At 50.1% G+C, this 27,740-nt stretch overlaps 1 protein-coding gene across 1 annotated transcript in view; it reads left to right on the top strand.

Moving 5' to 3' along the window:
- The window catches only part of LOC115082052, a 157,065-nt gene that overhangs the window by 89,516 nt on the left and 39,809 nt on the right, over positions 1 to 27,740 (top strand). Inside the window, 3 exon segments of the mRNA XM_029586316.1 lie at positions 3,345 to 3,844; positions 4,573 to 4,759; positions 12,725 to 12,875. Coding sequence (XP_029442176.1) covers positions 3,345 to 3,844; positions 4,573 to 4,759; positions 12,725 to 12,875 — 838 coding nt within the window.

The following is a 27,740-nucleotide window of genomic DNA, read 5'->3' as shown; positions in this document are numbered from 1 at the left end:
TTCGCAGTCTTGGCATCACTATTGACAACCACCTATCATTTAATAATCACATCAACAACACACTCAAATCCGGTTACTTCAAACTACACTCCCTCAAAAAAATCAAACCCCTTCTACACCTCAATGATTTTCACACCATACTGCAAGCATTTATTCTTTCCAAAATAGATTATTGCAACGCTATACTACTAGGTTTACCCAAAAGTACGTTGCTGCCGCTCCAGCTTCTACAAAACGCTGCTGCACGTATTCTCACTAACACACATAAAAGCGACCACATCACCCCTGTTCTTAAAAACTTACATTGGTTACCAGTTGCCGAAAGAATATCTTACAAAACCCTCACACTGATCCATAAGGCTCTACACAACCAAGACATGCACTGGTTCTCAGATCACCTCATTTTTCACAAATCAAACAGACCGATAAGGCAACAGCACAGGGCTACTCTGGTCATTCCCTCACCTAAGCTATCCAAACTTGCTGCCACCAAAGCTCGGGCATTTTCTTTAGCTGGGCCCGTCCTTTGGAACAAACTCCCTTCTTTCCTGCGACAGGAAATCTGCCCAAAGAAATTTAAACACAACCTAAAAACTTGCCTCTTTAAGCAAGCATTCGCATAACATCCTTATCTGGCACTTTACTACCTGTAATCTTATTCCTTAATATTATTATTTTATTTTATTACTATTCCCCAACCTTCTTGTAATTAACTCCCCTCTTCTTGCCCATAATTTATACTTTATTGCTCCCGTCTCAATTAATGCCCCTCATAAGTTAACTGTTGATTCTATCTTGTATTTAATTATCTGTTCTGCTACTATTTACATTTGGTTCCAAGTTCCAACTTCTATGTAAAGCTCAGTTGGCTATAATTTTGTTTTAATGTAAACCGATGAGATCTTCCCAACGTTCATCGGTATATAAATTTTCTAAATAAATTTCTTCAGACACAAGTAAGATTGGGAAACCTATTTTATTGTCTCAATATATTATAAGATTACTAGGGCTTCAGGAATCCTTACGTCGCATCTGAACATCACCCAAAGCAGGAAGAGGGGCTATAGGCAGCAGAGGAGGGGCAAGGACCCTCACAGCACGGGGACAATCACTGCAGCCACGGCGCCATCAATGGAGCAGGGAGCAAGGGAGAAAAACCAGCAGCACCAGGAGAAGAAAAGTGGTGGGGGGGTTTCCCGGATCCCCACTGAATAATCTATAATCACTGCTGAAGAGCCCTGCCTACCAGTGCACCCATTGCTCTTTCATTTTTCCCTAATAGTGAGGAATTCCTAATTCTGGAATTCCTCAAGAAGGAAATGTAGAGACAAGTCCTGACCCTTGTAACAGTTTTGCAACAACCTGTGACCTTTTGAGGCATAAGGGGATGTGAAACCGTGGAAACTTGTACTGTTCTTGTTCCTTTGAGGCAACTCAGGGAAACTTGGGATCTGGCAGAAGACGTATGCATTTGCCTGTGAATCACCGTGAACCCAAAGGTTTGTTTTATCTGTGGGAACTGTGCAGCACCAAAGGGGAAACAGATGGGAGAAGTTAAGCTATTTGTAGAATGAAGGAAAATGTGTGTCCTGGCGGTCAGAAGGATGACTGCTGACTGCATGCAGAGGGCTTGAGGTCAGACAGAGAAAAACCTGTATATAAGGGGTGGTTGGAGCACTGGATATTTGGAGAAGGCCTGCACTCTCTCAGCATGTACATTGCATTGTACCCTTCTCCCCAGGAAGACGACCATTCTTACAGTTATACTGGAACATTTTATAAAATACTTATAACCTATTTACATATAATGAAATGAATGCTTGCTGTTATGATTCAATACTAATAAAAGATGAATTATCTGTAAAATTCTAAAAAGAAAAAGTCTTCCTGTGCGATTCCTGAGACATATATTACAGAAAAGGGATCCAGGAGAGAAGCCTCCCCCTGAAGGTTTAGCCACAGCAAGCAGTCTAATCTAAAAATAAAGATAATTAGGGAACTGAAAGCCTTTGGAATAAGGAACAGTAAGGCTGAGGCTAAACAATTGTACAGCTTAAAGGCAGCGGGTGCAGGAGGCCGAAAGCGGTGGTGCTCTGTACTCAGCCGGTGAGGGCTGAGCTCAGGTAAGTTTAAAAAGAATAAAAAGAATAAAGAATTTAGTGAAGACAGAGAGATTACAGAGGTGTCTGCAGGACTTTCTCAGGTCTCCGTGCTTGGTGCACCATTCTGGCGTTTGTTCCCGCTCCCGTTGGTGTTAGGGGAATTTGGCAGGTTGAGCGGCTCTGGTGGGCTAGGCCCCGCAGCAAAGCTTGTTTCTTGCGCTCCGCATGGAAGGCTGCGGCTGCATTTTTGCCGCTTTTGTGCTGCTTTACTGCCCTCTAGTGGAACGTTGGTGCTTCTAGTGCAGCGGTTCTCAACCTGTGTGTCGCCAAGCACCGGCAGGTGTGTCGTGGCTCCCGGTGTCCCACTGCCCCGCTTGTGCTTCCCTTCTCCCCAGGGGCAGGACTGAAGAGTGGAAAAACGCTGCGTACCACGGCCGGCTGAAGACTTGAGAGACCTGTGCACCGCCGGCGGGGCCAAAGAAGGGAGAGACGCTGCGTGCCGCCGCCTGAAGACTAGCAAGATGCTGCGCACCACTGCCAGGGGCCAGGCCAGCGGGGCCGAAGAATGGAGACGCACGCCACCACCAGCAGCTGAAGAGTAATCTGTGCGCCGCCGGCGCCAGAGGCCAGGCCGGCGGGGCAAAGAACGGAGAGACTCTGCACACCTCTGGAGGTCAGGCTAGCGGCGGCTGATAAGCGGAGGCCAGGCTTATTGGGCCAAACAATGAGAAGAGGTGCCATGTGAGCTTGTGGGGGTGTGCGGGGTAGAATGGGTGCATGAGTGGCAGCTTTGTGTGTGTGCCTGGTTGAATGGGTGCCTGGGTGTGTGAGTGAGAGCTTTGTGTGTGTGTGTGTTAGAATGGGTGCCTGGGTGTGTGAGTGAGAGCTTGTGTGTGTGTGGTAGAATGGGTGCCTGTGTGTGTGTGGTAGAATGGGTGTGTGTGGGTGGTAGAATGGGTGTGTGTATGGGGGTGTGTGTGTATGGGGGGGGTGTGTATATGGGGGGGGGTGTATGGGGGTGTGTGTGTGGTAGAATGGGTGGGTGTGTGGGTGTGTGTGGTAGAATGGGTGCCTGGGGGTGTGTGTGTGGGGGGGGTGGTAGAATGGGTGTGTGTGGTAGAATGGGTGTGTGGTAGAATGGGTGCCTGGGGGTGTGTGTGTGTGGGGGGGGGGTAGAATGGGTGTGTGTGTGTGGTAGAATTAGCCGTGAGCTAAGAGGCTTTGAGGGCCATTCCACCTCAGGATGATCCAGAGTCCTCGGATCAGGAGGGCTCTGAGAACCTGTCCCCGCCCCCGAGGGGGGCAGAGAGTGACGGGAACCCATCGCCCAGAGCCAGGCGTCAGGGTCAGACATCCGAAGGGGAAGATCCCAGGGTTATCCGGCTGTTCTGGCGGGATGAGCTGGCGCCTCTCCTCCCCGCCATTCTGGAGGAGTTAGGGATCTCACACCCCCGGGGGAGGCTAGAGGAGGCTCCATGGATTCAGTGTTGGTTGGGTCTGAGTGGCCCTCCTACCACCTTCCCGGTCCATTTCTCGGCTATGGACCTGCGGTATCGGGAGGGGGACATCCTGGACTTGGGGCTGAAGGTTTCCAAGGCGATGAACAAGCTTTACCCTCTGCCCGAGGAGGCCTTGGAGGTCTTGCGGGTCCCTAAGGTGGACTCTTCCATGTCAGCAGTCACAAAGCGCACTACCATCCCGGTGACAGGTACCACGGACTTACGGGATCTCCAGGATCGAAAGTTGGAGTTGCAATTGAAGAAGATCTTTGAGGCTTCAGCTCGGGCCGCAATCTGCAGTAATTTTGCGCTTCGCGCTGGATTGAGATGAGCCCAACAGCTTCTGGCCAATGAGGGCCTCTCGGAGGAGGAAGCGAGGCAGGCCGGATGTCTGGAAGCGGCCGTGGCTTATAGTGCGTTCGCGCTGTATGATCTGCTACGAACCTCCGCTCGATCCATGGTCTCTGCATTCTCGACAAGTCGGCTACTGTGGTTGCAGAACTGGGCGGCGGACGGGGCGTCCAAATCCAAGCTCAGTTCCTTGCCTTTTTCGGGCAAGCTGCTGTTCGGAAAAGAATTGGATGAGATGATACAGTTATTCGGGGACTCTAAGGATCGGTCCTCCCGGCCAGGCACTTCTGCCCCTTCATCTTCTTCCTCCTTTCGTTCCGGAGGAGGACGGCAGCAAACTCAGTCCTTTCGAAGCCGGCGTTTTGGTAGGTCTGGTTCTCCCAGGCCTCGCCAGGAGTTAAGGCCCCGCAATGATGTGCGGAGGGCGTATTCCTCGGTACCCCAGGATAGGGGGCAGATTGTCTCTTCTCCTCGAGGAATAGGCCAAGATCACGACGGATCAGGGGGTACTGTCGGTAATAGAACATGGCTACGCCTTAGATGTTGCACGTCAGCCCCGACCCCGCTTCGTCCCGTCTCCTTGCGGGAACGCGGAAAACGGTTCATCTGACCTTGGACAGGTTGCTCGACTTGGGAGCCATCGTTCCTGTTCCTCCTCAGGAGCAACGAAGAGGACATTCCTCCATCTATTTCGTCGTGCCGAAGAAGGACGGGGCCTCTCGTCCCATCTTGGACCTCAAGGCCATCAACCGGTGTCTGTGGGGTCCTCCCTTTCGAATGGAGACCCTCCGGGCGGTGATAGCATCGGTGCGGCCCGGGGAATTCTTGGCGTCTCTGGATTTCACGGAAGCGTACCTACACATCGGGATCCAGAAGGAACACCAGAGGTAGCTTCGGGGAAGCACTATCAGTTCCAGGCCCTGCCGTTTGGCTTGGCCATGGGACCTCGGACCTTCACAAAGATTATGGTGGTAGTAACGGCTCAGCTCCGGAGGGAAGGATTGCTGGTTCACCCGTACTTGGCCGATTGGTTGATCCGAGCGAAGTCCGAGGCCCTCTGTCGATTGGCGGTAGCCCGGGTCATGCAGTTACTGCGTTCCCTAGGTTGGGTGGTGAACACTGCGAAGAGTCGTCTCATCCCCTCTCAGTCGATGGTGTTTTTGGGGGCGCTGTTCGATACTCGCCTAGACATGGTCTTCCTGTCGGAGGAGCGTCGACACAAGTTGCAAGGTCAAGTGCAAGGGTTACTCCTGAAACTATCGCCAACGGTTTGGGATTATCTCCAGTTGATAGGTTCCATGGCGTCGATGCTGGCCCTGGTTCCCTGGTCTTTCACGCACATGCGTTGGAGCCCGGGGTCGGAACAATTCTACATCCCGTTGCGGGGACGGCGCAGCGCAGTCTTGCATGGTGGCTCTCCGTTCAATCGCCGCCGGGGCGTGTCACTGGAGACGCCGCGGTGGACGGTAGTCACGACGGATGCGAGTCTTCCGTGCAGGGGAGCAGTGTGTCACCGGACGTCGGTCCAAGGCGGATGGTCGGCAGCTGAATCGAGATGGTCGATAAATCGTTTGGAGACCAGAGCAGTCCGCCTGGCGTTGCTGGCGTTGCTGGCGTTACGGTCCCTGCCCTAGGGACATCGGTCAGGATCCTCTCGGACAATGCGACGACGGTGGCCTGCATCAACCGGCAAGGTGGAATCAGAAGTTGCCCGGTGGCTCACGAGGCCCGCCTACTATTTCAGTGGGCGGAACGTCGCTTGACCGCTCTGGTAGCGTCCCACATAGCGGGAGTCGACAACACCCACGCAGACTTCCTAAGTCGCCATCATCTCGACCCCGGAGTGTGGGAGCTGTCAGACAGAGCCTTCCAGCTCATCTGCGACAGATGGGGAGCTCCAGTCATGGATCTGATGACGACTTTTCAGAAGGCCAAGGCACCAAGGTTTCTTGCCCAGAGAAGGGAAACGGGGGCAGAAGGGGTGGGCGTCCTGGCGTTTCCATGGCCCACCTCGGTTCTTCTGTATGTCTTCCTGCCTTGGTCTCTCATAGGCAGGATCCTTCGGCGCATAGAGGAACATCCCTGCGAGGTCATTCTAGTGGCGCCCGAGTGGCCACGGCGTCCATGGTTCGTGGATTAGGGTTCCGTGTGTTTTCGATCAGGTAGATCGCTTTTGTCTAGCGGAATGGCTTATGAAAGGCGTCGTTTGAAGCGCAGGGGCTTTTGGACCCAGTGTTCTCTACCTTGTTGAGTTCGCGGAATAAGTCTAGGTCGTTGGTGTACGTGCGTGTCTGGAAGGTCTTTGAGTCATGGTGTTTGGAGTGTTCGGCTCATGCTACCAGAGCCTCAGGTTCGGACATTTTGTCATTCCTGTAGGATGGTCTGGCTAAGGGGTTATCCGGTGGTTCTCTGAAGGTGCAGGTAGCGGCTCTTAGCTGGTTCCGGGGGTCCATTGAGGGTAGGCCCCTGGCGGCACTTACCGACGTGAACCGCTTCTTGAAAGGGGCGATCCGTTTGCATCCGCCTGGAATCTGAACATGGGGCTCTAGGCTCTGTGCGCCTCCCCGTTTGAACTTTTGAAGCGGGCAACCCTTAAGGATCTCACTTTAAAAACAGTGTTCTTGGTGGCGATATCATCTGCTTGGCGAGTGTCCAAGCTCCAAGCGCTGTCTTGTAGGGAGCCTTTCTTGCGGATTTCGGATACGAGGGTTACGCTGCGCACGGGGCCTTCGTTACTCCCGAAGGTGGTTTCGTCGTTCCACTTGAGCCAGTCGGTGGAACGTCCATCTTTGGAGATCTATCGGGACAGATTCAGTCTCAAAGGAGTTGAAGACGCTGGATGTCCGTAGATCTTTGCGGTACCTGGAGGTCACCACTGATTTTCGACTTTCGGATCACCTCTTTTTGTATTTTGTCAGGACTCCAAAAGGGGTAACATGGCCTCCAAGACCACCATTTTCTCGCTGGTTGAAGGAGGCAATAGCCTCCTCCTATTTACTCAGTGGAAAGCGTCTTCCACAGGGTCTCAAAACTCATTCGACGCGTTCCCAGGTGACTTCCTGGGCGGAGTGTATGCAGGTCTCCCCGCAGGAGATTTGCAGGGTGGCGACTTGGAAATCGTTGCACACTTTTGCGCGTCATTATCGCCTGGATGTGCAGGGCTCACGGGATGACAATTTCGGGGCAGGCGTTCTAACAGCGGGCCTCTCCGGATCCCATCCCGCGTAGTTTCAGCTCTGGTACATCCCAGGAGTCTGGATTGATCCGGTACGTACAGGGAAAGGAAAATTAGGTCTTACCTCCGATAATTTTCGTTCCTGTAGTACCAAGGATCAGGCCAGAGTCCCACCCTCAAGATTCTAGTAGAGAGTCCGCTGTGTTTGATCAGGATGAACATATCTGTTTGATTCTTTTAACAGAACGGTTGTTTTGGGCAGGCCCTCGTTAGGGTCAGTGAGCTTAGTTCTCCGGTTATTATACCGGGAGGTTTTAGTTCGGGTTCAGTTTAGTATTTTCTGCTTTGACATTGTGTTATACTGACAGGCTGTGGGTGGCACTCCGGTATATATACAGAGCCTGACAAGTTTTGTCTCTGTCTCCACCTGCTGGTGCGGAGGCAAAACCCAGGAGTCTGGACTGATCCTTGGTACTACAGCAACGAAAATTATTGGAGGTAAGACCTAATTTTCCTTTAGAAAACTGATTAACTATTACCGAGTCATGTGGTTTAAGCCAGGTCTCGGTAATGGCTATAAAGTCTGTTTTTTTTGTCAGACAGAAGATCAGATAACGATAGCAGTTTTTTTAGTTAATGCTTGGATATTGTTTAGAAAAAAGGTGAGAAGAAACAATTTATTATATTTGGAATTGTCCATAACTGTTATTGGAGTTAGGAAGCGGTCATTTCTATCTCTGCAATTCATTCTTGTAGATTTATTTACTTTCTTACTGTTAGTTGCTCGTCCGAGTTTGTAAACTCCGTTATAGATACAGGTTGGGATTCTGTCCCCCATCGAGGTCAAAGTCATTATGAAGTTGAAATCTGTTAAAAAGAAAAGTTATAAGGTCAGTGAGCGAAGGGTGCACGAAGGGGCGCACAACGCCAGAACCCAGCGTCGGTGCTTATGGCCCCTTCGGCGCCCTTATGATGTCATCGGTGGGCGGATCCAGCAGCCGAAGGGAGAACAGCATGACGCAAGTCCCAGGATCTTGTCAAAGGTACAGTAGCAGCCCAGAAAAGCCTCGGTTGTTAGGAGAGGCAGCAGCAGAGATCAGCCAGGTAGTCAGAAGTGCTGGGATAAACGACTGAGACCCAGGTTGCAAGAAAAAATGCATACCACATTGGTTAAAGAAGCCCCTGCACATCCTGGCATGCCTAGAGAAGCGGGTTGGGGCAAATATGGGTACCATATCTTAACATTCACCACCGGAGGTAAAGGATCCTTTACTGGAGCTGTCAGAATATTCAGTCGGGAGTTCAACTGGTTGAAAGCGATGGCCAAATTCTCCAACGATTTCTATTGCTTGGTGATCCGCTGGGCCAGGCCAGGGATTTATTTATTTATTTATTTAACACTTTTATCAATTGGTGAGATGGCCTGAAGGGCCAATAGAGCTGAGCCGAATCCATGGAGTTAGCAATCTGTTGAGTTTGTGGCATGTTTGTAGATTCCTGGTTGCTGTGTCGATGACTCTTCCCAAAGGGAGGGGCCCTGTGGGAAAACACAGCAATCGGCTAGGCTCTCTAATAAGCAACACACATGATGAGAAGCTTTATTGTATAGCAGTAGAATGGTTTGTGGACAGCGGCAGTTCCCCTCTCTGGCCACAGAGTAGTCTCAGAAGATGTAGTTCAGGCCGTGCGGAGGTGCAGGGTAGGTCTCCCTGATGCTGGTAATGGAGGGTCCGGTAGTGGTCCATGGAGCGAAGTACGCCAACAACCCTTCCTTGATGTGAGGAAGTGTTGACAGATCCGGTAGAAATCCGCAGAGCGGAGTAGGCTGAGAATCTGTGGTGATGAGACAAGTAGAGAGACTGAAGGTAGAGGTACTCACAAGGCCAGTAATGCTGCCGAGGATGAAGCTTCCACAAATAGAAGGTAGCGAGGCAGGCCAATGCCAGTGCTTGAGTTCATAGCGCAGGTACCAGGAAGGTAGACAGGAGCAGGTAAGGCCCTCGAGCGAGTATCTGGGTGTCCTGAGCGGGTACCTGGAGAGAAACAGAAGAGAGTAGAACCCCCGTTGAGCGGGTGTTCCAAGAGTCTTCTTGAAGCGAGATAACCCCGAAGGGTAGGCAGGAGTGGAAGACCCCCGAGGAGCGGGTACCCAGAGCATTCTGAAGCAAGAGTAACCCTGGAGGGTTTGTAGGAGTAGGTACGCTGAGAGAGCGTTTCATGGAGGTCGCAATAGCTGGACCGGAATCCTTGCTAACTCGTAGCAGTGTTGGAACTCGGAGGCTAAGTACCCGGAGGTAGTGACGTCATGCGGTGGGGATGCCCCCAAGGTTCCCGCCATGACGTCTTCAAAGGAAGGGGCAGCAGCGCGTGCCCTAGGTGGACTCAGGGAGAACATGGCGAACGCAATCGCCCATGCTGGGCCAGGGGTGCCGGAGGGGTCGGCGGAGGTAGCCATCTTTCTCAGAGGAGAAGAGAGAGCGGAGAAAAAGGTGAGACAGAGAGGGTGCAGCCGTCTGCGGCCGATGGGCGCAACAACATCTGGGAATGCTCTGACTTTACATCCCAAGAAACAATCCTTTCTATGCCTAAAGCACAGTCTCATTAACCAGTCTTTATCAGTTCAAGGGCTAAAGTCACTGTCAACGGTGCAGGAACTGGCACTTCAGTATCCAAAGTCTCCAAAAGGGCTGAAATATCTGGGTTTTGCTCTCGAACTGGTATCAAGGTTGTTATTCCTTCGCTTTGTTCCTCCCTTTTTTTTTAAACTTTGGCAAAATAAGATTTTTGGGATTGGTAGAATAAAATTCTCAGTAACCTGAAGCATTTCCATAAGATATCTCCGGAACAACTTCTTAGGGGAAATTATTGGTATTTGAGGAAAATGTATACATCTCAAACTTCTATTTTTGACCAAATTTTCGATTTTCAAAGACAGGTTGTTTCTTTCTCCAGTCATTGCTAACTGGACCTGCTGGATTCCATTAACTTGAGTTCTGATAACAGACACTTGTTTTTCCAGTTCTACAGTTGTATTAGACACCACTTTTATTTTATCTTCCACCTCTTTAATTTTAGTATTTATTGGAAGTAACTGCTGCAGAATAGAAATTCTCATCTCCACTATGCTTTCCCATGTAGTCTCAGGGGAGAAAACTGCAGGTCTTACCATGGTAGGTATTCTCAACACGGGAGATTCTCCGACAGCACCAGCAGGCTCCTCCAGCAACGCCTCTCTTCCCACATCAGTTTGCCCTGGTGATAATTCTGGGCTCCCTGCCGCTGTGTCTGCCCCGGCGAACCCTGCAGAGCCCCGCCCTCTGGCTCTTTGGTCTGGCGGCATTTTCTTCATTTCCGGGGCACCTCTCATCGCGGCAGGGTCATCCAGCGGCGTTCCCCCGGCGGGGCAGAGTGGCGATATTGAGCCAGAGAGAGAGGGGAGCTTGAATACCCCTCCCCCATTCTCCAGCAGCTGAAGCCCTGACCTCATGTCGCTGCGCACCAGATGGGCGTCCATCGGGCCGGAGAAAGCAACGTCTGAGGAACCGCAGGGTGAGGTTCAGTCCTTGGTTTGCGTTTTCTCCCCATCGCAGGTAAAATGCAGCAAGAAAAGAGACAAAGTAAACACGCTCAAGGGATCCAACAACGAGAGAGTCTATCGAGCAGCCATCTTGGATCCGCCCCCAAGAAGGCGAGTTTTTAAACTGGATTTGAATATGGCCAGAGAGGAAGCAAGACACATGGAATCAGGAAGTCTCTTCCAGGCACTCGGCAAAGCAAGTTGGAAAGCACAGAATTGAAAAGTGGCGGTGGTGGAGAAAGACACAGATAAGGGCAACTTGCCTGATGAATGGCGTTCACGAGGAAGGAAAAGAAAAGAGAAAATAAGGAGCTGCAGAGTGAATGCATTTGTAGGGGAGGGAGAGAAGCTTGAACTGTAGGTGGAAGAGGACAGAGCCAATATAAAGCAACCTGAGAAGAGGGGTTACATGATCATAATGAAGTTAAAGACAGAGAAGTCATGCAGCTGAATGTTGGAGAGATTGCAGGGGAGAAAAACGAGTCAGCGGGAGGTCAGCAGAGAGCAAGTTACAGAAGACACAATGTTAAGTTCCATTTTAGGTGCTACCACCCAAGAAAGAGATCTAGGCATCATAGTGGATAACACATTGAAATCGTCTGTTCAGTGTGCTGCGGCAGTTAAAAAAGCAAACAGAATGTTGGGAATTATTAGGAAGGGAATGGTGAATAAAACGGAAAATGTCATAATGCCTCTGTATCGCTCCATGGTGAGACCACACCTTGAATACTGTGTACAATTCTGGTCGCTGCATCTCAAAAAAGATATAATTGCGATGGAGAAGGTACAGAGAAGGGCTACCAAAATAACTGGAATGGAACAACTCCCCTATGAGGAAAGACTAAAGAGGTTAGGACTTTTCAGCTTGGAGAAGAGACGGCTGAGGGGGGATATGATAGAGGTGTTTAAAATCATGAAAGGTCTAGAACGGGTAGATATTTATTTATTATTTATATACCGACATTCATCTCAATTGAGATATCACACCGGTTTACATTCAGGTATTATAGGTATTTCTCTATCCCCAGAGGGCTTACAATCTAAGTTTTTGTACCTGAGGCAATGTAGGGTAAAGTTACTTGCCCAAGGTCACAAGGAGTGACAGCGGGACTTGAACCTTGGTCTCCTGGTTCATAGTCCACTGCTCTAACCACTAGGCTATTCCTCCTCCCTATGAATCAGTTATTTACTCTTTCAGGTATTAGACTAGGGGACACTCCATGAAGTTAGCATGGGGCACATTTAAAACTAATCGGAGAAAGTTCTTTTTCACTCAACGCACAATTAAACTCTGGAATTTGTTGCCAGAGGATGTGATTGGTGCAGTTAGTATAGCTGTGTTTAAAAAAGGATTGGATAAGTTGGAGGAGAAGTCCATTACCTGCTATTAATTAAGTTGACTTAGAAAATAGCCACTGCTATTACTAGCAACGGTAAAATGAAATAGACTTAGTTTTTGGGTACTTGCCAGGTTCTTATGGCCTGGATTGGCCACTGTTGGAAACAGGATGCTGGGCTTGATGGACCCTTGGTCTGACCCAGTATGGCAGGTTCTTATGGGGTGATAAGAGAGGGGAGGAGTGTTTTGGTGGCAGGCTCAGAGAGGAAGGGATAGATTTTAGCAGTGTTATAGAGGAGGAACTGACTCACTTTAGCAATGTTTTGAATGTGCAGAAGGAGGGGGAGGCATCAAAGATGACCCAAGGTTAGGGGACTGAGCAAACCAGGAGGATGAGAGCACAGTGAGCCCTCCTGATGTGAGAGAATCAGATGTTCCTGATGTTCTGGATAATGCTCTGTTAGATCTTGGGTTTTATTATTCAGATTTATCCAGGCAGACACGATTGATATTCTCTGTCTCTGGGATTAGACTTGTAAACCCTGAGGCCCAGAAAGGAAACTGAGTCCAGGGGAACAAGTCTGGCAGTTCCTGGGGATGAGGGGTCCTGGTGTCCCATCTTCCATGATAAAATGTTATGGGATTAAAGCCAGCTGAGCCCCTCCACGTGTCCCTGAGTGTTTCTGGTTTGTGTTTCAGGTGCCGGTGACGTTTGAGGACATCTCTGTCTCTTTCTCCCAGGACGAGTGGAGGTATTTAGATGAAGAACAGAAGGAGCTTTACAGGGAGGTGATGAAGGAGAATTATGAGACCCTGAGGTCTCTAGGTCTAGGTAAGGATTGCATTATCTGCATTTCTAGTATACATGGAAAATATTTTACTAAACATCATTGGGTCAATGCCTCACAGTAAATATGCACACAGCCCTGGATTTCCCCCCTCTCTTGTGTAGGGAACAGGAAGGGCGTGATTGAGGGAGACAGAGCTGGGGTGAACCCCCTGATAAGAAATTGGCAGCTTATCACTGATGCAGTAAGAACAAAGCAGCCCGGTGTATCCCCAGAGCCCTCAGTCTCCTGCGGTATGGAGTATCTCCTTCTCTTTTCTGGGCCACTCTCCCACTCCCCACTACAGCAATAGCAATTTGGATCTCCCTCCCTTGATCTCAGATTCTGTCTGCAGGTAATGGAACCTCCTCTTCTCTCCTTCCTACCTCTCCCCTGCTCCCAATCCCAGATCCGCTTCTCTGAAATCCTCTTACTCCATCCTCCTCTCCCCCCATCCTAGATTTCCAAACCTCCCCCTCTTTTTCAAACTTTCTAATCTCCTGTCCTTAATCCTCTTTCCTTATTCTCACCCCATCCCTGGTCTTCTCATACTCTTTCCCTCTCCCTCCCATCTCTGAGATCTCCTCCCTGTGTTGATACCTGAGATGCCTTTTCCTCAACCAGTAAAAGCAAAATAAATCTACTACCAGGATCAAATCCTAATTCCAACATTGCTTTCAGCCAACAGGTTCGCAGTCTTGGCATCACTATTGACAACCACCTATCATTTAATAATCACATCAACAACACACTCAAATCCGGTTACTTCAAACTACACTCCCTCAAAAAAATCAAACCCCTTCTACACCTCAATGATTTTCACACCATACTGCAAGCATTTATTCTTTCCAAAATAGATTATTGCAACGCTATACTACTAGGTTTACCCAAAAGTACGTTGCTGCCGCTCCAGCTTCTACAAAACGCTGCTGCACGTATTCTCACTAACACACATAAAAGCGACCACATCACCCCTGTTCTTAAAAACTTACATTGGTTACCAGTTGCCGAAAGAATATCTTACAAAACCCTCACACTGATCCATAAGGCTCTACACAACCAAGACATGCACTGGTTCTCAGATCACCTCATTTTTCACAAATCAAACAGACCGATAAGGCAACAGCACAGGGCTACTCTGGTCATTCCCTCACCTAAGCTATCCAAACTTGCTGCCACCAAAGCTCGGGCATTTTCTTTAGCTGGGCCCGTCCTTTGGAACAAACTCCCTTCTTTCCTGCGACAGGAAATCTGCCCAAAGAAATTTAAACACAACCTAAAAACTTGCCTCTTTAAGCAAGCATTCGCATAACATCCTTATCTGGCACTTTACTACCTGTAATCTTATTCCTTAATATTATTATTTTATTTTATTACTATTCCCCAACCTTCTTGTAATTAACTCCCCTCTTCTTGCCCATAATTTATACTTTATTGCTCCCGTCTCAATTAATGCCCCTCATAAGTTAACTGTTGATTCTATCTTGTATTTAATTATCTGTTCTGCTACTATTTACATTTGGTTCCAAGTTCCAACTTCTATGTAAAGCTCAGTTGGCTATAATTTTGTTTTAATGTAAACCGATGAGATCTTCCCAACGTTCATCGGTATATAAATTTTCTAAATAAATTTCTTCAGACACAAGTAAGATTGGGAAACCTATTTTATTGTCTCAATATATTATAAGATTACTAGGGCTTCAGGAATCCTTACGTCGCATCTGAACATCACCCAAAGCAGGAAGAGGGGCTATAGGCAGCAGAGGAGGGGCAAGGACCCTCACAGCACGGGGACAATCACTGCAGCCACGGCGCCATCAATGGAGCAGGGAGCAAGGGAGAAAAACCAGCAGCACCAGGAGAAGAAAAGTGGTGGGGGGGTTTCCCGGATCCCCACTGAATAATCTATAATCACTGCTGAAGAGCCCTGCCTACCAGTGCACCCATTGCTCTTTCATTTTTCCCTAATAGTGAGGAATTCCTAATTCTGGAATTCCTCAAGAAGGGAAATGTAGGAGACAAGTCCTGACCCTTGTAACAGTTTTGCAACAACCTGTGACCTTTTGAGGCATAAGGGGATGTGAAACCGTGGAAACTTGTACTGTTCTTGTTCCTTTGAGGCAACTCAGGGAAAGCTTGGGATCTGGCAGAAGACGTATGCATTTGCCTGTGAATCACCGTGAACCCAAAGGTTTGTTTTATCTGTGGGAACTGTGCATGAGAGCACCAAAGGGGAAACAGATGGGAGAAGTTAAGCTATTTGTAGAATGAAGGAAAATGTGTGTCCTGGCGGTCAGAAGGATGACTGCTGACTGCATGCAGAGGGCTTGAGGTCAGACAGAGAGAAAAACCTGTATATAAGGTGTGGTTGGAGCACTGGATATTTGGAGAAGGCCTGCACTCTCTCAGCATGTACATTGCATTGTACCCTTCTCCCCAGGAAGACGACCATTCTTACAGTTATACTGGAACATTTTATAAAATACTTATAACCTATTTACATATAATGAAATGTATGCTTGCTGTTATGATTCAATACTAATAGAAGATGAATTATCTGTAAAATTCTAAAAAGATAAAGTCTTCCTGTGTGATTCCTGAGACATATATTACAGAAAAGAGATCCAGGAGAGAAGCCTCCCCCTGAAGGTTTAGCCACAGCAAGCAGTCTAATCTAAAAATAAAGATAATTAGGGAACTGAAAGCCTTTGGAATAAGGAACAGTAAGGCTGAGGCTAAACAATTGTACAGCTTAAAGGCAGCGGGTGCAGGAGGCCGAAAGCGGTGGTGCTCTGTACTCAGCCGGTGAGGGCTGAGCTCAGGTAAGTTTAAAAAGAATAAAAAGAATAAAGAATTTAGTGAAGAAAGAGACATTACAGAGGTGTCTGCAGGACTTTCTCAGGTCTCCGTGCTTGGTGTACCATTACGGTGTTTGTTCCTGCTCCCGTTGGTGTTAGGGGAATTTGGCAGGTTGAGCGGCACCGGTGGGCTAGGCCCCACAGCAAGGCTTGTTTCTTGCGCTCCGCATGGAAGGCCGCGGCTGCATATTTGCCGCTTTTGTGCTGCTTTACTGCCCTCTAGTGGAACGTTGGTGCTTCTAGTGCAGCGGTTCTCAACACTAGTGTGTCGCCAAGCACCGGCAGGTGTGTCGTGGCTCCCGGTGTCCCACTGCCCCGCTTGTGCTTCCCTTCTCCCCAGGGGCAGGACTGAAGAGTGGAAAAACGCTGCGTACCACGGCCGGCTGAAGACTGGAGAGACCTGTGCACCGCCGGCGGGGCCAAAGAAGGGAGAGACGCTGCGTGCCGCCGCCTGAAGACTAGCAAGATGCTGCGCACCACCGCCAGGGGCCAGGCCTGGCCGAAGAATGGAGACGCGCGCCACCACCAGCAGCTGAAGAGTAATCTGTGCGCCGCCACCGCCAGAGGACAGGCCGGCGGGGCAAAGAACGGAGAGACTCTGCACACCGCTGGAGGTCAGGCTAGTGGCGGCTGATAAGCGGAGGCCAGGCTTATTGGGCCAAACAATGAGAAGAGGTGCCATGTGAGCTTGTGGGGGTGTGCGGGGTAGAATGGGTGCATGAGTGGCAGCTTTGTGTGTGTGCCTGGTTGAATGGGTGCCTGGGTGTGTGAGTGAGAGCTTTGTGTGTGTGTGTGGTAGAATGGGTGCCTGGGTGTGTGAGTGAGAGCTTGTGTGTGTGTGGTAGAATGGGTGCCTGTGTGTGTGTGGTAGAATGGGTGTGTGTGGGTGGTAGAATGGGTGTGTGTATGGGGGTGTGTGTGTATGGGGGGGGGTGTGTATATGGGGGGGGGGGTGTATGGGGGTGTGTGTGTGGTAGAATGGGTGGGTGTGTGGGTGTGTGTGGTAGAATGGGTGCCTGGGGGTGGTGTGTGGGGGGGGGGTGGTAGAATGGGTGTGTGTGGTAGAATGGGTGTGTGGTAGAATGGGTGCCTGGGGGTGTGTGTGTGTGTGGGGGGGGTAGAATGTGTGTGTGTGTGTGGTAGAATGGGAATGGGTGTGTGTGGTAGAATGGGAATGTGTGTGTGTGTGTGGTAGAATGGGAATGGGAATGTGTGTGTGTGTGTGGTAGAATGGGAATGGGAATGTGTGTGTGTGTGTGGTAGAATGGGAATGGGAATGTGTGTGTGTGTGTGGTAGAATGGGAATGGGTGTGTGTGTGTGTGTGGTAGAATGGGAATGGGTGTGTGTGTGTGTGTGTGGTAGAATGGGAATGGGTGTGTGTGTGTGTGTGGTAGAATGGGAATGGGGGTGTGTGTGTGTGTGGTAGAATGGGTGTCTGGGTGTGTGTGGCAGCTTTGTGGGTTGTGGTGGAATGGGAGCAAGAGCATTTGTGTGTGATTGACAGCTTCTATGTAAGTGATAGAGCATGTGTATGAGAGAGAGACGGGTCAGAGGTGATGTGTTTCTGTGTGTGTGAGAGAGAGACAGAAACTGGTCAGGGAGGTGACTGGTGTCTGTGTGAGGAAGAGATACTAGTTAGGGAGGTTACTGGTCTGTGTGAGACAAAGACTGGTTGTGGGGTTTAATTGGGGTGTGTGTGTGTGAGTGGGCCCTAAGGAAGAGGACTGTGAGGACAGAGCTTCAGCAGCCCTTGCTGCTTCTGGTGAGTGCTATTGGCCTGCAAGGGAAAGGAGTAGGAGAGTTGCTGGAGAGGGTAGGTAAAGGTGGCTTTTTAAGCTTATTTTTCTTGATTGACTGCCATTTTAATTATTGGGTATAATGTGATATCTGCTGTTTTGAAATATTTTATTCATATTTGGACAATGTGTAATCATTTTTATGAGTTTTTAATTGTTGGATGTTGTTTTGTTCATCAGCTGTTTTATAACATTTATTAGTATAGTTTTACAATTGTTTCTAAGTGGGTTTCTATCTATAGCAACTTGGCTTGCTCTGTTTTCCTAATAGGAGGTGTATTAGTGATTACGACCTAGTTAAATATTTGTAGTGGTAAATTAATGTCTTTTCATAAGGCCGGGGTATTGTGCCTGCCAGTAAAGAGAGTTTGTTTTGCTTTTACTGAGATGTCATCAGAACCAGAATATCTTTTTTTTTTATATGGTGAGTTGTGCAGGTAATAGAAACATAGAAATGACGGCAGAAGACGACCAAACGGCCCATCCAGTCTGCCCAGCAAGTTTCTCACTTTTTTTTTTTTCATGCTTATCTGTTTCTCTTGGCTCTTAGTAACCTTTTGGTTTTATTTCCCTTCCACCCCTACCATTAACGTAGAGAGCAGTGTTGGAGCTGCATCTAAGTGAAATATCTAGCTTAATTAGTTAGGGGTAGTAACCGCCACAATAAGCAAGCTACACCCATGCTTATTTGTTTACCCAGACTATGTAATTCAATCCTTGTTGGTTGTCTGTATATAGATCCACTTTTCTTCATTCCCCCTGCTGTTGAAGCAGAGAGTTATGCCTGATATGCATTGAAAGTGAAGTATCAGATGTTCTCCCCTGCCGTTGAAGCAGAGAGCTATGCTGGGTATGCATTGAAAGTGAAGTATCAGGCTTGTTTGGTTTGGGGTAGTAACTGCCATAAAAAGCAAGCTACTCCCTGCTTTTTTGTGAATGCAAATCTAGGGTAATGACCTAGTTCTGTTCTGACCCACTGTCGGGGGTTGAGGGGGTTCCCGTGGATGCAGAGTGCATGTTTAAATTTAGCCCCGTGACTGTCACATGTTCAGTGTGTCACGCATGTGAGAACCATCTGTCAGGTGTATCCCGGCCGAAAAAAGGTTGAGAACCACTGTTCTAGTGCATCTGGCTCTGCACACGTGCTGTGCGCCCAGTTCTGGAAGCGACTTTTGTACGCACAAGTTTTGCCGTTTGATGGTGTGCCCAGGTTTTGGCGCACAGTTTGTGTGTGTGTGTTTGTGGCACGTACTATTGGTGCGCATCAATTTTTGGCGCTTGCAATTTGTCAGTGCGAGCTGGCAGGACGTACATTCTCCGTCGCCTGTGCACTGATGGCGCTGGTGACTAAGTAACCTAAGTGCCTTTCCCTCTGTGTTGCCTGTCATATTCGGGCATCTCGGCCTGATGTGTCTTCTAACAGGAGAGTTGTCTTCCTCTGATTTCGCTAAGTCTGGATCCTCCCAGCCTGAAGATGGTCTGGTTAAGGGTCTGTCTGGAGGATCGCCGGATCTTGGAACTCCCTTGACTGGTTCCTCCATGACTGGTTCCTGGATTCAGCTGCTTTTTCTTGGGTGGAGTTTTCTCAAGGTTTGCAATCCTTTCTTCGCCCAATCCTGTCAGGTTGGACCCTCACCCTCCTTCTTCCAGTTCTATGTTTAAATGCCGGAGCATGCCTCAGTTCTCAGCGGGTATTCCCGACAGGAATCTGGATGGCACTGATGATGAGGCAGACCCTGATTCCCTGGAAGATGGGGAAATTCCTCCAGGACTGGAACCATATCGAACCAGGTTGCATCTTTTTCATAGAGATGAACTGCCGACCCTGATTTCCCAGACATTAAAGATGCCGAGTGTTCTTGGTGCAGATTCCATGTCTGAGCCAAAGAAGAATCCTATTTTGTCTTCCTTGCGTAAAGCCTCTTGTTTTTCTCCTTTTATAGATGCCATTCAGGGGTAACTTGCTGGTGTGTTGGTTACTACCCTAACCAACAAGCCTTCATACTGTTGATGCAACTCATTATTGCTCTCTGCTTTAACGGCAGGGGGAAAAGGGGACAGCAACCAACAAGGACATGAGTTTTACGGTCTGGGAAAACAAGCCTGAGGGTAACTTGCTGATGTGGCTGTTACTACCCTTAACCGAAAAGCCTTATACTTGTGATGTAACTCCAACATTTTTCTCTGCTTCAACGGCAAGAGATAACGGGGAATTAGACTCAGACAGCAACTAACAAGGGCACTGAGTTTAGCAGTTTGGGAAACTAAGTATGGGGGTAACTTGCATGCCACGGCAGTTGCCACCTCCAGATGATACCTTTATGGGGGAGACCTGTATGGCGCGGCTGGTGCTACCATAAGCTTGCTGGGCAGTCTGGATGGACCATTTGGTCCTTTTCTGCCATCATTTCTATGTTTCTATGATTGATCTTGAATGGGGCGCCCCAGAGGCAAATTTTAAAGGGTGTCATACATTGGAACTCCTGTATCTCCTGTTACCAGTGGCAAGAGAGCATTTATTTTCCCAACATGTATGCGCTTGTCTGTGCCATCTCTAATCAGACGATTATCTCTGTGGAGGGAGGAGTGGCCTTGAGGGTTGAGCATGATAGGGGGACTGAGGCCATCCTTAAGCAAGCCTTTGAAGCAGTGGTGATGACTTTACAGATTGCTTCGTGTTGCGCCCTAGTGGCACGATCTTGTCTGCTCCTCTCTCAGGAAGTTGATGATTCTGGAGTGACTTCCAGAGCGGTTATGGAAGTAGCTGACACCTTTTTAGCAGATGCGGGCTGTGAATTGGTCCGTACCTCAGCCAGAGGAGTAGGTTCGGTGGTGGCTAGGCGGCAAGTATTTTTGCGAAATTGGTCAGCAGATGCAGCCCCCAAAGCTAACCTTATGAAAATGCCTTTTTTTGAGGCTTGCTCTTCTTTGGGGAGGGAGTTGGAGAAATTGGCCAGTAAGTGGGGCAAATCTCCAGTCCCTCAGTTGCTGGAGGATAAGAAGCAGTTGCAATGCCTCTGGTAGGAGGGGTTGTCTCCAAGCATTTTCAGAGGACTCAGCCTTTCGGTAGGTCTCAGTCCTTTCATCCCAGACAGCCCAAGAGAGGAGTGGGCTCGGGTAACGCATCCTCCAGAGCTTCCCAATGATGGTTTGCCAACTTAGCTTCAGAAACAAAGATAGAGGGACACCTCTCTCTCTCTTATCAGAGGTGGGTCGAGATCAGATAGGATCAGTAGGTCCTGGAGGTGAGACGAGAAGGATATACGCTGGAATTTCGCAGTATTCATCGGGATGTATTCATGGTGTCTCCCTACCACTCCCCACAGAAGAAGCAGGCAGTGGAATCTAAGCTTCTAAGGCTCCTTCAGCTGAGGGCTGTCGTTCCAGTGCCTACGTCTCAAAGTATGGAGCGATATTCCATTAATTTTGTTGTGCCTAAGAAGGCGGGCTCCTTTCGTCCCATCCTGGATCTCAGAAGTGTCAATCGTCATTTGAGGGTGACTCATTTTTGCATGGAAACCATAGGCTGAGTGATATTGGCTGTGCAGTAGGGGCAATTTCTGAAATCCCTGGATCTGTCAGAGGCCTACTTTCATATTCCCATCCATTTGAAGAGCACCAGCGTTTTCTGCATTTTGCAGTGTTAGGACGCTATTATCAGTTTTGGGCGCTGCCTTTTTCACTAGACACCACCCCCTGGATGTTTTCCAAGGTTATGGTGGTAGTAGTGGTAGCGTTGAGAAGAGATGGGATCCTGGTACATCTGTATTTGGACGACCAGCTGATTCGAGCCAGGTCTCTGGAAGAGAGCCACTTGGTGACCCTAAAGGTTATCTCCTTGTTACAGTAGCTCAGTTGGGTGGTGAACCTGGCCAAGAGCTGTCTTCAGCCATTTATTTTATTTATTTAACCCTTTTATATACCGACATCAGTGTGCAGCAACATATCGGTTTACATCTGAACTGACAGGTGGAAAGTTCATAAAACGGTAACGGGGAGGGGGGAGAACAAGGGGGCAAAGAATAAGCCATCTCAGTCATTGGAGTATCTGGGTGTTTGGTTTGACACGACGCAAGGCAAAGTTTGCCTGCCAGAAGTTTGGATTCAGAAATTGATGTCACAGGTGCATCAGTTGGTGAGCACTATATGCCTGACAGTGTGATCCTATCTACAGGTGCTCAGTTTGATGGCAGCAACCCTGGAAGGGGGTGAATAAACTTGTGGACAAAGGTGAACCGGTAGATATAGTGTATTTGGATTTCCAGAAGGCATTCGATAATGTCCCGCATTAGAAGCTTCTAAGAAAACTATAAAGTCATAGGATAGACAGCGATGTCCTTTTGTGGATTGCAAGTTGGTTGAAAGACAGAAAACAGAGTAGGTTTACATGGTCAGTTTTCACAGTGGAAAAAGGTAAACAGTGGCATCTGTACTTGGACCTGTGCTTTTTAATATATTTATAAATGATCTGGAAAGGGGTTCGACGGGTGAGGTGATCAAATTTGTTGACACAATTATGCAGAGTAGTTAAATCTCAAGTGGATTGTGATGAATTGCAGGAGGACCTTGCGAGACTGGAAGATTGGGCTTCCAAATGGCAGATGAAATTTAATGTTGACAAGTGCAAAGTGATGCATATAGGGAAAAATTACCCTTCCTGTAATTACACAATGTTAGGTTTTACCTTAGGAGTTACCACCCAGGAAAGAGATCTAGGTGTCATAGTGGATAATACATTGAAATCGTCTGCCCAGTGTGCTGTGACGATCAAAAAAGCAAGCAGTGTTAGGAATTATTAGGAAGGGAATAGAAAATAAAATGGAGGATATCATAATCCCTCTGTATCACACCGTGGTGAGACTGCACCTTGAATACTGTGTGCAGTTTTGGTCACCGCATCTCAAAAATGACGTAGCTGCACTGTAGAATGTGCAGAGAAGGGCGACCAAAATGATATGGGGCAAGAAACGGCTAAAGGGTTGTGAACCTGCCCACGACGAGCACTGGCAGGCCTGCTACCTTTCACGGCCAGTTGGGCCGCTGATGTCCTCGCTAGCGCAGCAGTCTGCCGCCGTCCTCCGCAGCACAGAGGCAGCGTTCTTCTCTAGCCCTGCAGAGCAGGGCTGAGCCGCTGGGAGCCTTCCCACTCGGCTGGGACTGCCGCCACTGCTTCTTTTCTGTCCCACGTGGCTGGGATCGCCGCTGCCGCTCCCAGGGATCTCGGACGGTAGGAAGCCGTTCTTGCTGCTGCCCGGGGTCCTTACCAGGGAAGCCGTCCCTGCCTGTGTCTGCAGCCTTCCTGCTCTTCCTGCTTCCTCTTTGCAGCATGGAGCCGCTCCTGCAGCCTGCCTTTCCTCCAGCTTCACGGCAGGGCTGCTCCCACTGCCTGCCTTGCTCGCTGGGCCTTTCATGTGGCTGGGGACGCCACCACCGACGGACCTGCTCTTCTCCAGCTTCTTCCTAGGCGCGGGCACGCACCTCTCCTCCATTCTTATGGGGCCAGCCAGGTGTGGCCCCCTGCAAGCTCCTCCCCGGGCGTAGTCCTCTTCAGCCCTATTAAAGGGGCCCGTTGACAGTCCAGCTTTGCCTTCCCAAGGAGTTGGATGCTCCTGGGATCTTCCAGTCCTTCGCTCCAGGAGTCTACGCTGTTCCATCGCTTCTTCAAGGTCCTGTGTTCCTTGTTCTTCGTGGGAGCTCCTTGTCTTGTCCTGATGTCCATGTTCCAGTCTCGATGTCCATCTTCCGCTCAAAGTCCACGGTTAGTCTTGATGTCAGTCTTCCAGTCCAGATGTCTCTTCCTGATGTCTGGTTCCTCATCGCCACCTTTCCTGGCATGCCATGTTGTGGTCTGCCACCCCCACGGGCAGGCTGAGTAGGGTGCCTCGTGGCACATTGCCTTCCTCACTACCGCAGCACAAGCCCTCGGGAGACTTCTGCTTGAATCCTTGTCCCTGGTCTATGGAGTTCCTTGTGCCTGCTCCGTCCATGCTAAAGACTCTGCCAGAACCTGTACCGTACCAGCGTGGTCCGTGACCAGCCACTGGCGGCTGTGTAGGGCGCGCCATGGTGCAGGGCTGTACAGTTTCTGCAACATGCTCTTCTCAGTTATTCCACTATCTCGTCTAGAGTCTACGTCGGTTCCAGGTTCATCCGCGACCAGCCCCGCAGGTGGGCTGTGTAGGGTGCACTGCGTCGCAGTCTGAACCCAGCTCTTGATCCTGACTCCTTGTCTTCAGAACCTCGCTCCTGACTCCGTGTCTTCAGAGCCTTGCTCCTTGTCTTCGTCCAAGTGTCCTCGCTCCTGAGTCCTCGTCCAAGTACCCACGTCTCTGCCTGAGTCTTCGCCCAAGTACCCACGTCTTCGCCTTAGTCTTCGACTGAATCTCCATGTTCCGGTCCTCATTTGCCCCTGGCCTGCATCCGGCCTGCCACTTCTTGCCGATACCCAGCAGCAGGTCCGAAAGGGCTTGGAATGGTCGGAGGATTGTTCAAAAGATCACCATTGTGTTGTGGGTCTTCCCGAAGTGTGCAGGTCCGGTGGAGGGGGTCAATACCTTCAGTCATCCTTGTCTTCCCTCCAGCCTTGTCCCTGCTCCGGATTCCATCTTCTGTCTTCACTCCTGCCTCGCTCCTGTCCAGCCCAGGCTCTGGCTTGCCTCGCCTGCCTCGGCACCTCTTCAGAGTTCCTCTGGCGTCGAGCTGTGGTCCAAGAACACACAATCCTCTGGAAAGTGGAACTGCTCTCCTAGCACTTCTAACATAAAGAAGTTAGAGTTGTTCAGTTTGGAGAAGAGACGACTGAGTGGGTATATGATAGAGGTGTACAAAATCATAAAAGGACTTGACCAAGTTAATGTAAATCGGTTATTTACTCGCTGACAATAGAAGGACAATGGGACACTCCATGAAGTTAGCAAATAGGTCATTTAAAACAAATCAAAATTCTTTTTCACTCTGGATTTCCTAGCGTGTAGCAGATGGACTCATGACCAATAGGTATAGTGTACTCCTGTTAGCAGTTGGAGACGGATCAGATTTCAATCTGACGTCAGCCCCTAGTACATATACCCCTGCAGGAAGGGCAGCTCTTCAGTATTTTCTGTCTCCAAAGCAGTTAGGGACTATCTGCACACTCTCACAGCGTTAGAACCAAATTCAAAGAAGAAAACCGAAAATTAAAGAGAAACCTACCTGAAGACGAGCCCCACTCTCCTGCGGTGATACCCTCTGGTCCCTCCCCCAGTTGAGATTCCCGAGGTGATTTCCGTGGTCCCTCGGAGGTGAGCCTCTGTCCGGCGGCCGAATCACGGCAAGGACCTAGCCCCCAATCCTCGGGCATGGCTGAGAGGCAGCGGGTACACCCTCAAGCGCGGCGGTGAAGGTATTTGCCCTCTCCCCCCGCAGCCGGAAACCGCCCGGGACAAAACCGGGAAGCGCCGAAGACGAGGTAAGGTAGAAATCTTCTGCTTGAATCCGGTCTCCAAGGATCGAGGAGGAGCACAGGTCGCCGGCCGGGACCAGTGCCACCGGGTTGATCCGCCCTAGCAGGGCCAGGCCCCAGTTATTTCCAAGGGTTTACCCACGTGGAGACCCTCTGAGGTGGTCGCCATATTGCCCGCGTGGGTGCCGTCGCCATCTTGGCCCTATTCGCCGCTCCGTCCGCCGTTCAGCCCGAGCACACAAGTCCGAGCAAGGCGCACAGAGCACATGTGTGCATAGACTTTACACGCACATAACGCTTGCACGCACAAGGGCGGGCGCTCAAGAATACACGCGCTCTGCACGCCTACCAAACGGCGCGCATAACCACGGTTTGCATGCACAGCTGCGCGCACAACTCGCATGCACTTCTTAGGCGCCCCGGAGCACACAAGAAGTTACGCGCCGACAGACATGTCACCACCAAAAATAGGAATAAAGGCTCAGGGCCTCTGCCCAGCATGCCACATCAGAGCCGCACAAAGCAAGGAGGCCAAGGCCCTGGGAGATCCAGTTCAGGGCCAGTCCCACTCAGGGCCGAGTGCTAGCTCCTCAGGGGGTACCCCGGACCTAGCAAATCCCAGTGGGACACCCCCACAGACGGGGACCCCCAGGGAACCGGCCCCCCTCAGCTTGGACCCAGCGTCTATCTCATGGGTGGAGTTTTTCAAAGGGATTCACGCCTTTGTTCGAATGCAGACTGAACCTCTAGCTGATCAGCCGCACTCTCCACCAGAGGACCTTTATGCCCCAGGCCCTTCAAGACCTAGGCAAAGGCTTCCACTACCCAGAAGCCCCACCTACGGGGACACGGACATATCTGAAGAGGAAGCCGAGCCCCTAGAAGAGGGGGAACGCCCCCCGGGGACAGAGCCTCACCGAACCATGAGACGCTTCTTCACAAAGGACGAGCTCCCTGACCTGGTCACCCAATGCCTGACTGAGCTCGCTATCCCAGGCCCAGGTGCTTCGGGGGAGCCTAAGCAGAATCCCCTGCTGGAGGGCCTTCGCCAGACCTCCCGTCATTTCCCCCTGTTACAAACCTCACAACAGCTAATTGACCTGGAATGGAACGCCCCAGAGTCCACATTCAAAGGGGGACGAGCTTTGGCATCCATGTACCCCCTGCATCCAGCAACCAAAGATCTTCTTGCATGCCCAAGAGTGGATGCCATAGTCTGCGCGGTTTCGAAGCGCACCACTATCCCAGTGGAGGGAGGAGCAGCGCTCAAGGATGCACATGACCGACGTCTGGAATCCATCCTTAAACAGTCATTCGACGTTATTGCTATCTCAGACCAGGAACAACACTCCAGGAGAAGTCTTGGAACTATTTCTTGCGGACGCTGCTTCCGACCTAGTGCGGCCAGAGGAGTGTCATCTGTGGTGGCAGCCAGGAGGCAACTCTGGCTCTGAAGCTGGTCGGCCAACACATCTTCCAAAACGCGCCTCACAAGGATGCCCTTCAAAGATCCCTCCTGTTCGGCAGCGAACTAGAAAAACTGGCCAACAAATGGGGCGAGTCCCCGTTGCTGCGCCTGCCGGAGGATAGGACGAGGATAAACCAGCGATCCTTCCCCAGGCCCTCCAGGGGCAGAAGTTCACAGCGCTTCAATCCATACAAAAGCAACTATCAAGCACCCCACCCTATGGGCAGGAATCAGTCCTTTCGGAACAAGCACAACAAGAGGGGAACCAACTCAGGCTCAGGCCCCAGCCGTACCCCACAATGAGATTCAGCCGACCCGTCCAAGGGAAGAAGCCATAGGGGGCAGACTTGCCCTATTCTACCGCAGATGGGTCGAGATATCTTCGGACAAGTGGGTCCTAGCCATCATTTGGGAGGGGGTACGTCTTGGATTTTCTACGAAACCCCCCCCCCCGGACAAGTTCGTGGAGTCTCCCTCCCACTACCTCTCCAAAAGGGCGCAGTGGAAGTTACACTGTCCAGACTACTGGCCCTCGAGGCCATCACCCCGGTGCCTCCACAAGAAATAAATACTGGTCATTATTCAATTTATTTTATTGTCCCCAAGAAAGAGGGAACATTCAGACCCATTCTGGACCTCAAGTCGGTCAACCGACACCTGAGAATTCCCCGATTCCGCATGGAAACCTGCGATCCGTAATAAGGGCGATACAACCAGGAGAGTTTCTCACATCCCTGGATATCTGAGGCCTACCTACACATTCCAGTTCATCAGGAACACAAGCGCTACCCACACTTCAAAGTCCTGGACCGTCACTACCAGTTCCGGGCGCTACCTTTCGGGTTAGCCACAGCACCCCGGATGTTCACCAAGATAATAGTGGTGGTGGCGGCAACACTGAGGAAGGAAGGCGTCCTCATACATACTTACCTAGACGATTGGATGATCAGGGCAAAGTCACCGGAGGAAAGCCACCAAGCAACCAACAGAGTCAAAAATCTACTGGAGAGCCTAGGGATGGGTGGTCAACACGAACAAAAGTTCCCTACAGCCCTCACAGTTGTTGGAGTACCTAGGAGTCCGATTCGACACCAAAGAAGACAAGATCAGCCTGACTCCCACGAGGAGATCAAAACTGTGGAATCGGCTGCAAACCTTGCTGGGCGATCCTCGCCCCACAGCATGGGATTACCTGCAAGTCCTTGGGCTGATGGCATCCACACTGGAAGTTGTGCCATGGGCGCGATCCCACATGAGACCCCTACAGCGCTCACTTCTATCACGGTGGAACCCACGGTCCCAGATG

Source organism: Rhinatrema bivittatum, unplaced genomic scaffold, assembly GCF_901001135.1.
Source record: "Rhinatrema bivittatum unplaced genomic scaffold, aRhiBiv1.1, whole genome shotgun sequence".
Lineage (NCBI taxonomy): Eukaryota > Metazoa > Chordata > Amphibia > Gymnophiona > Rhinatrematidae > Rhinatrema > Rhinatrema bivittatum.
Note: the sequence above shows the minus strand (reverse complement) of the source record. Positions and strands in the feature narration are given on the sequence as shown.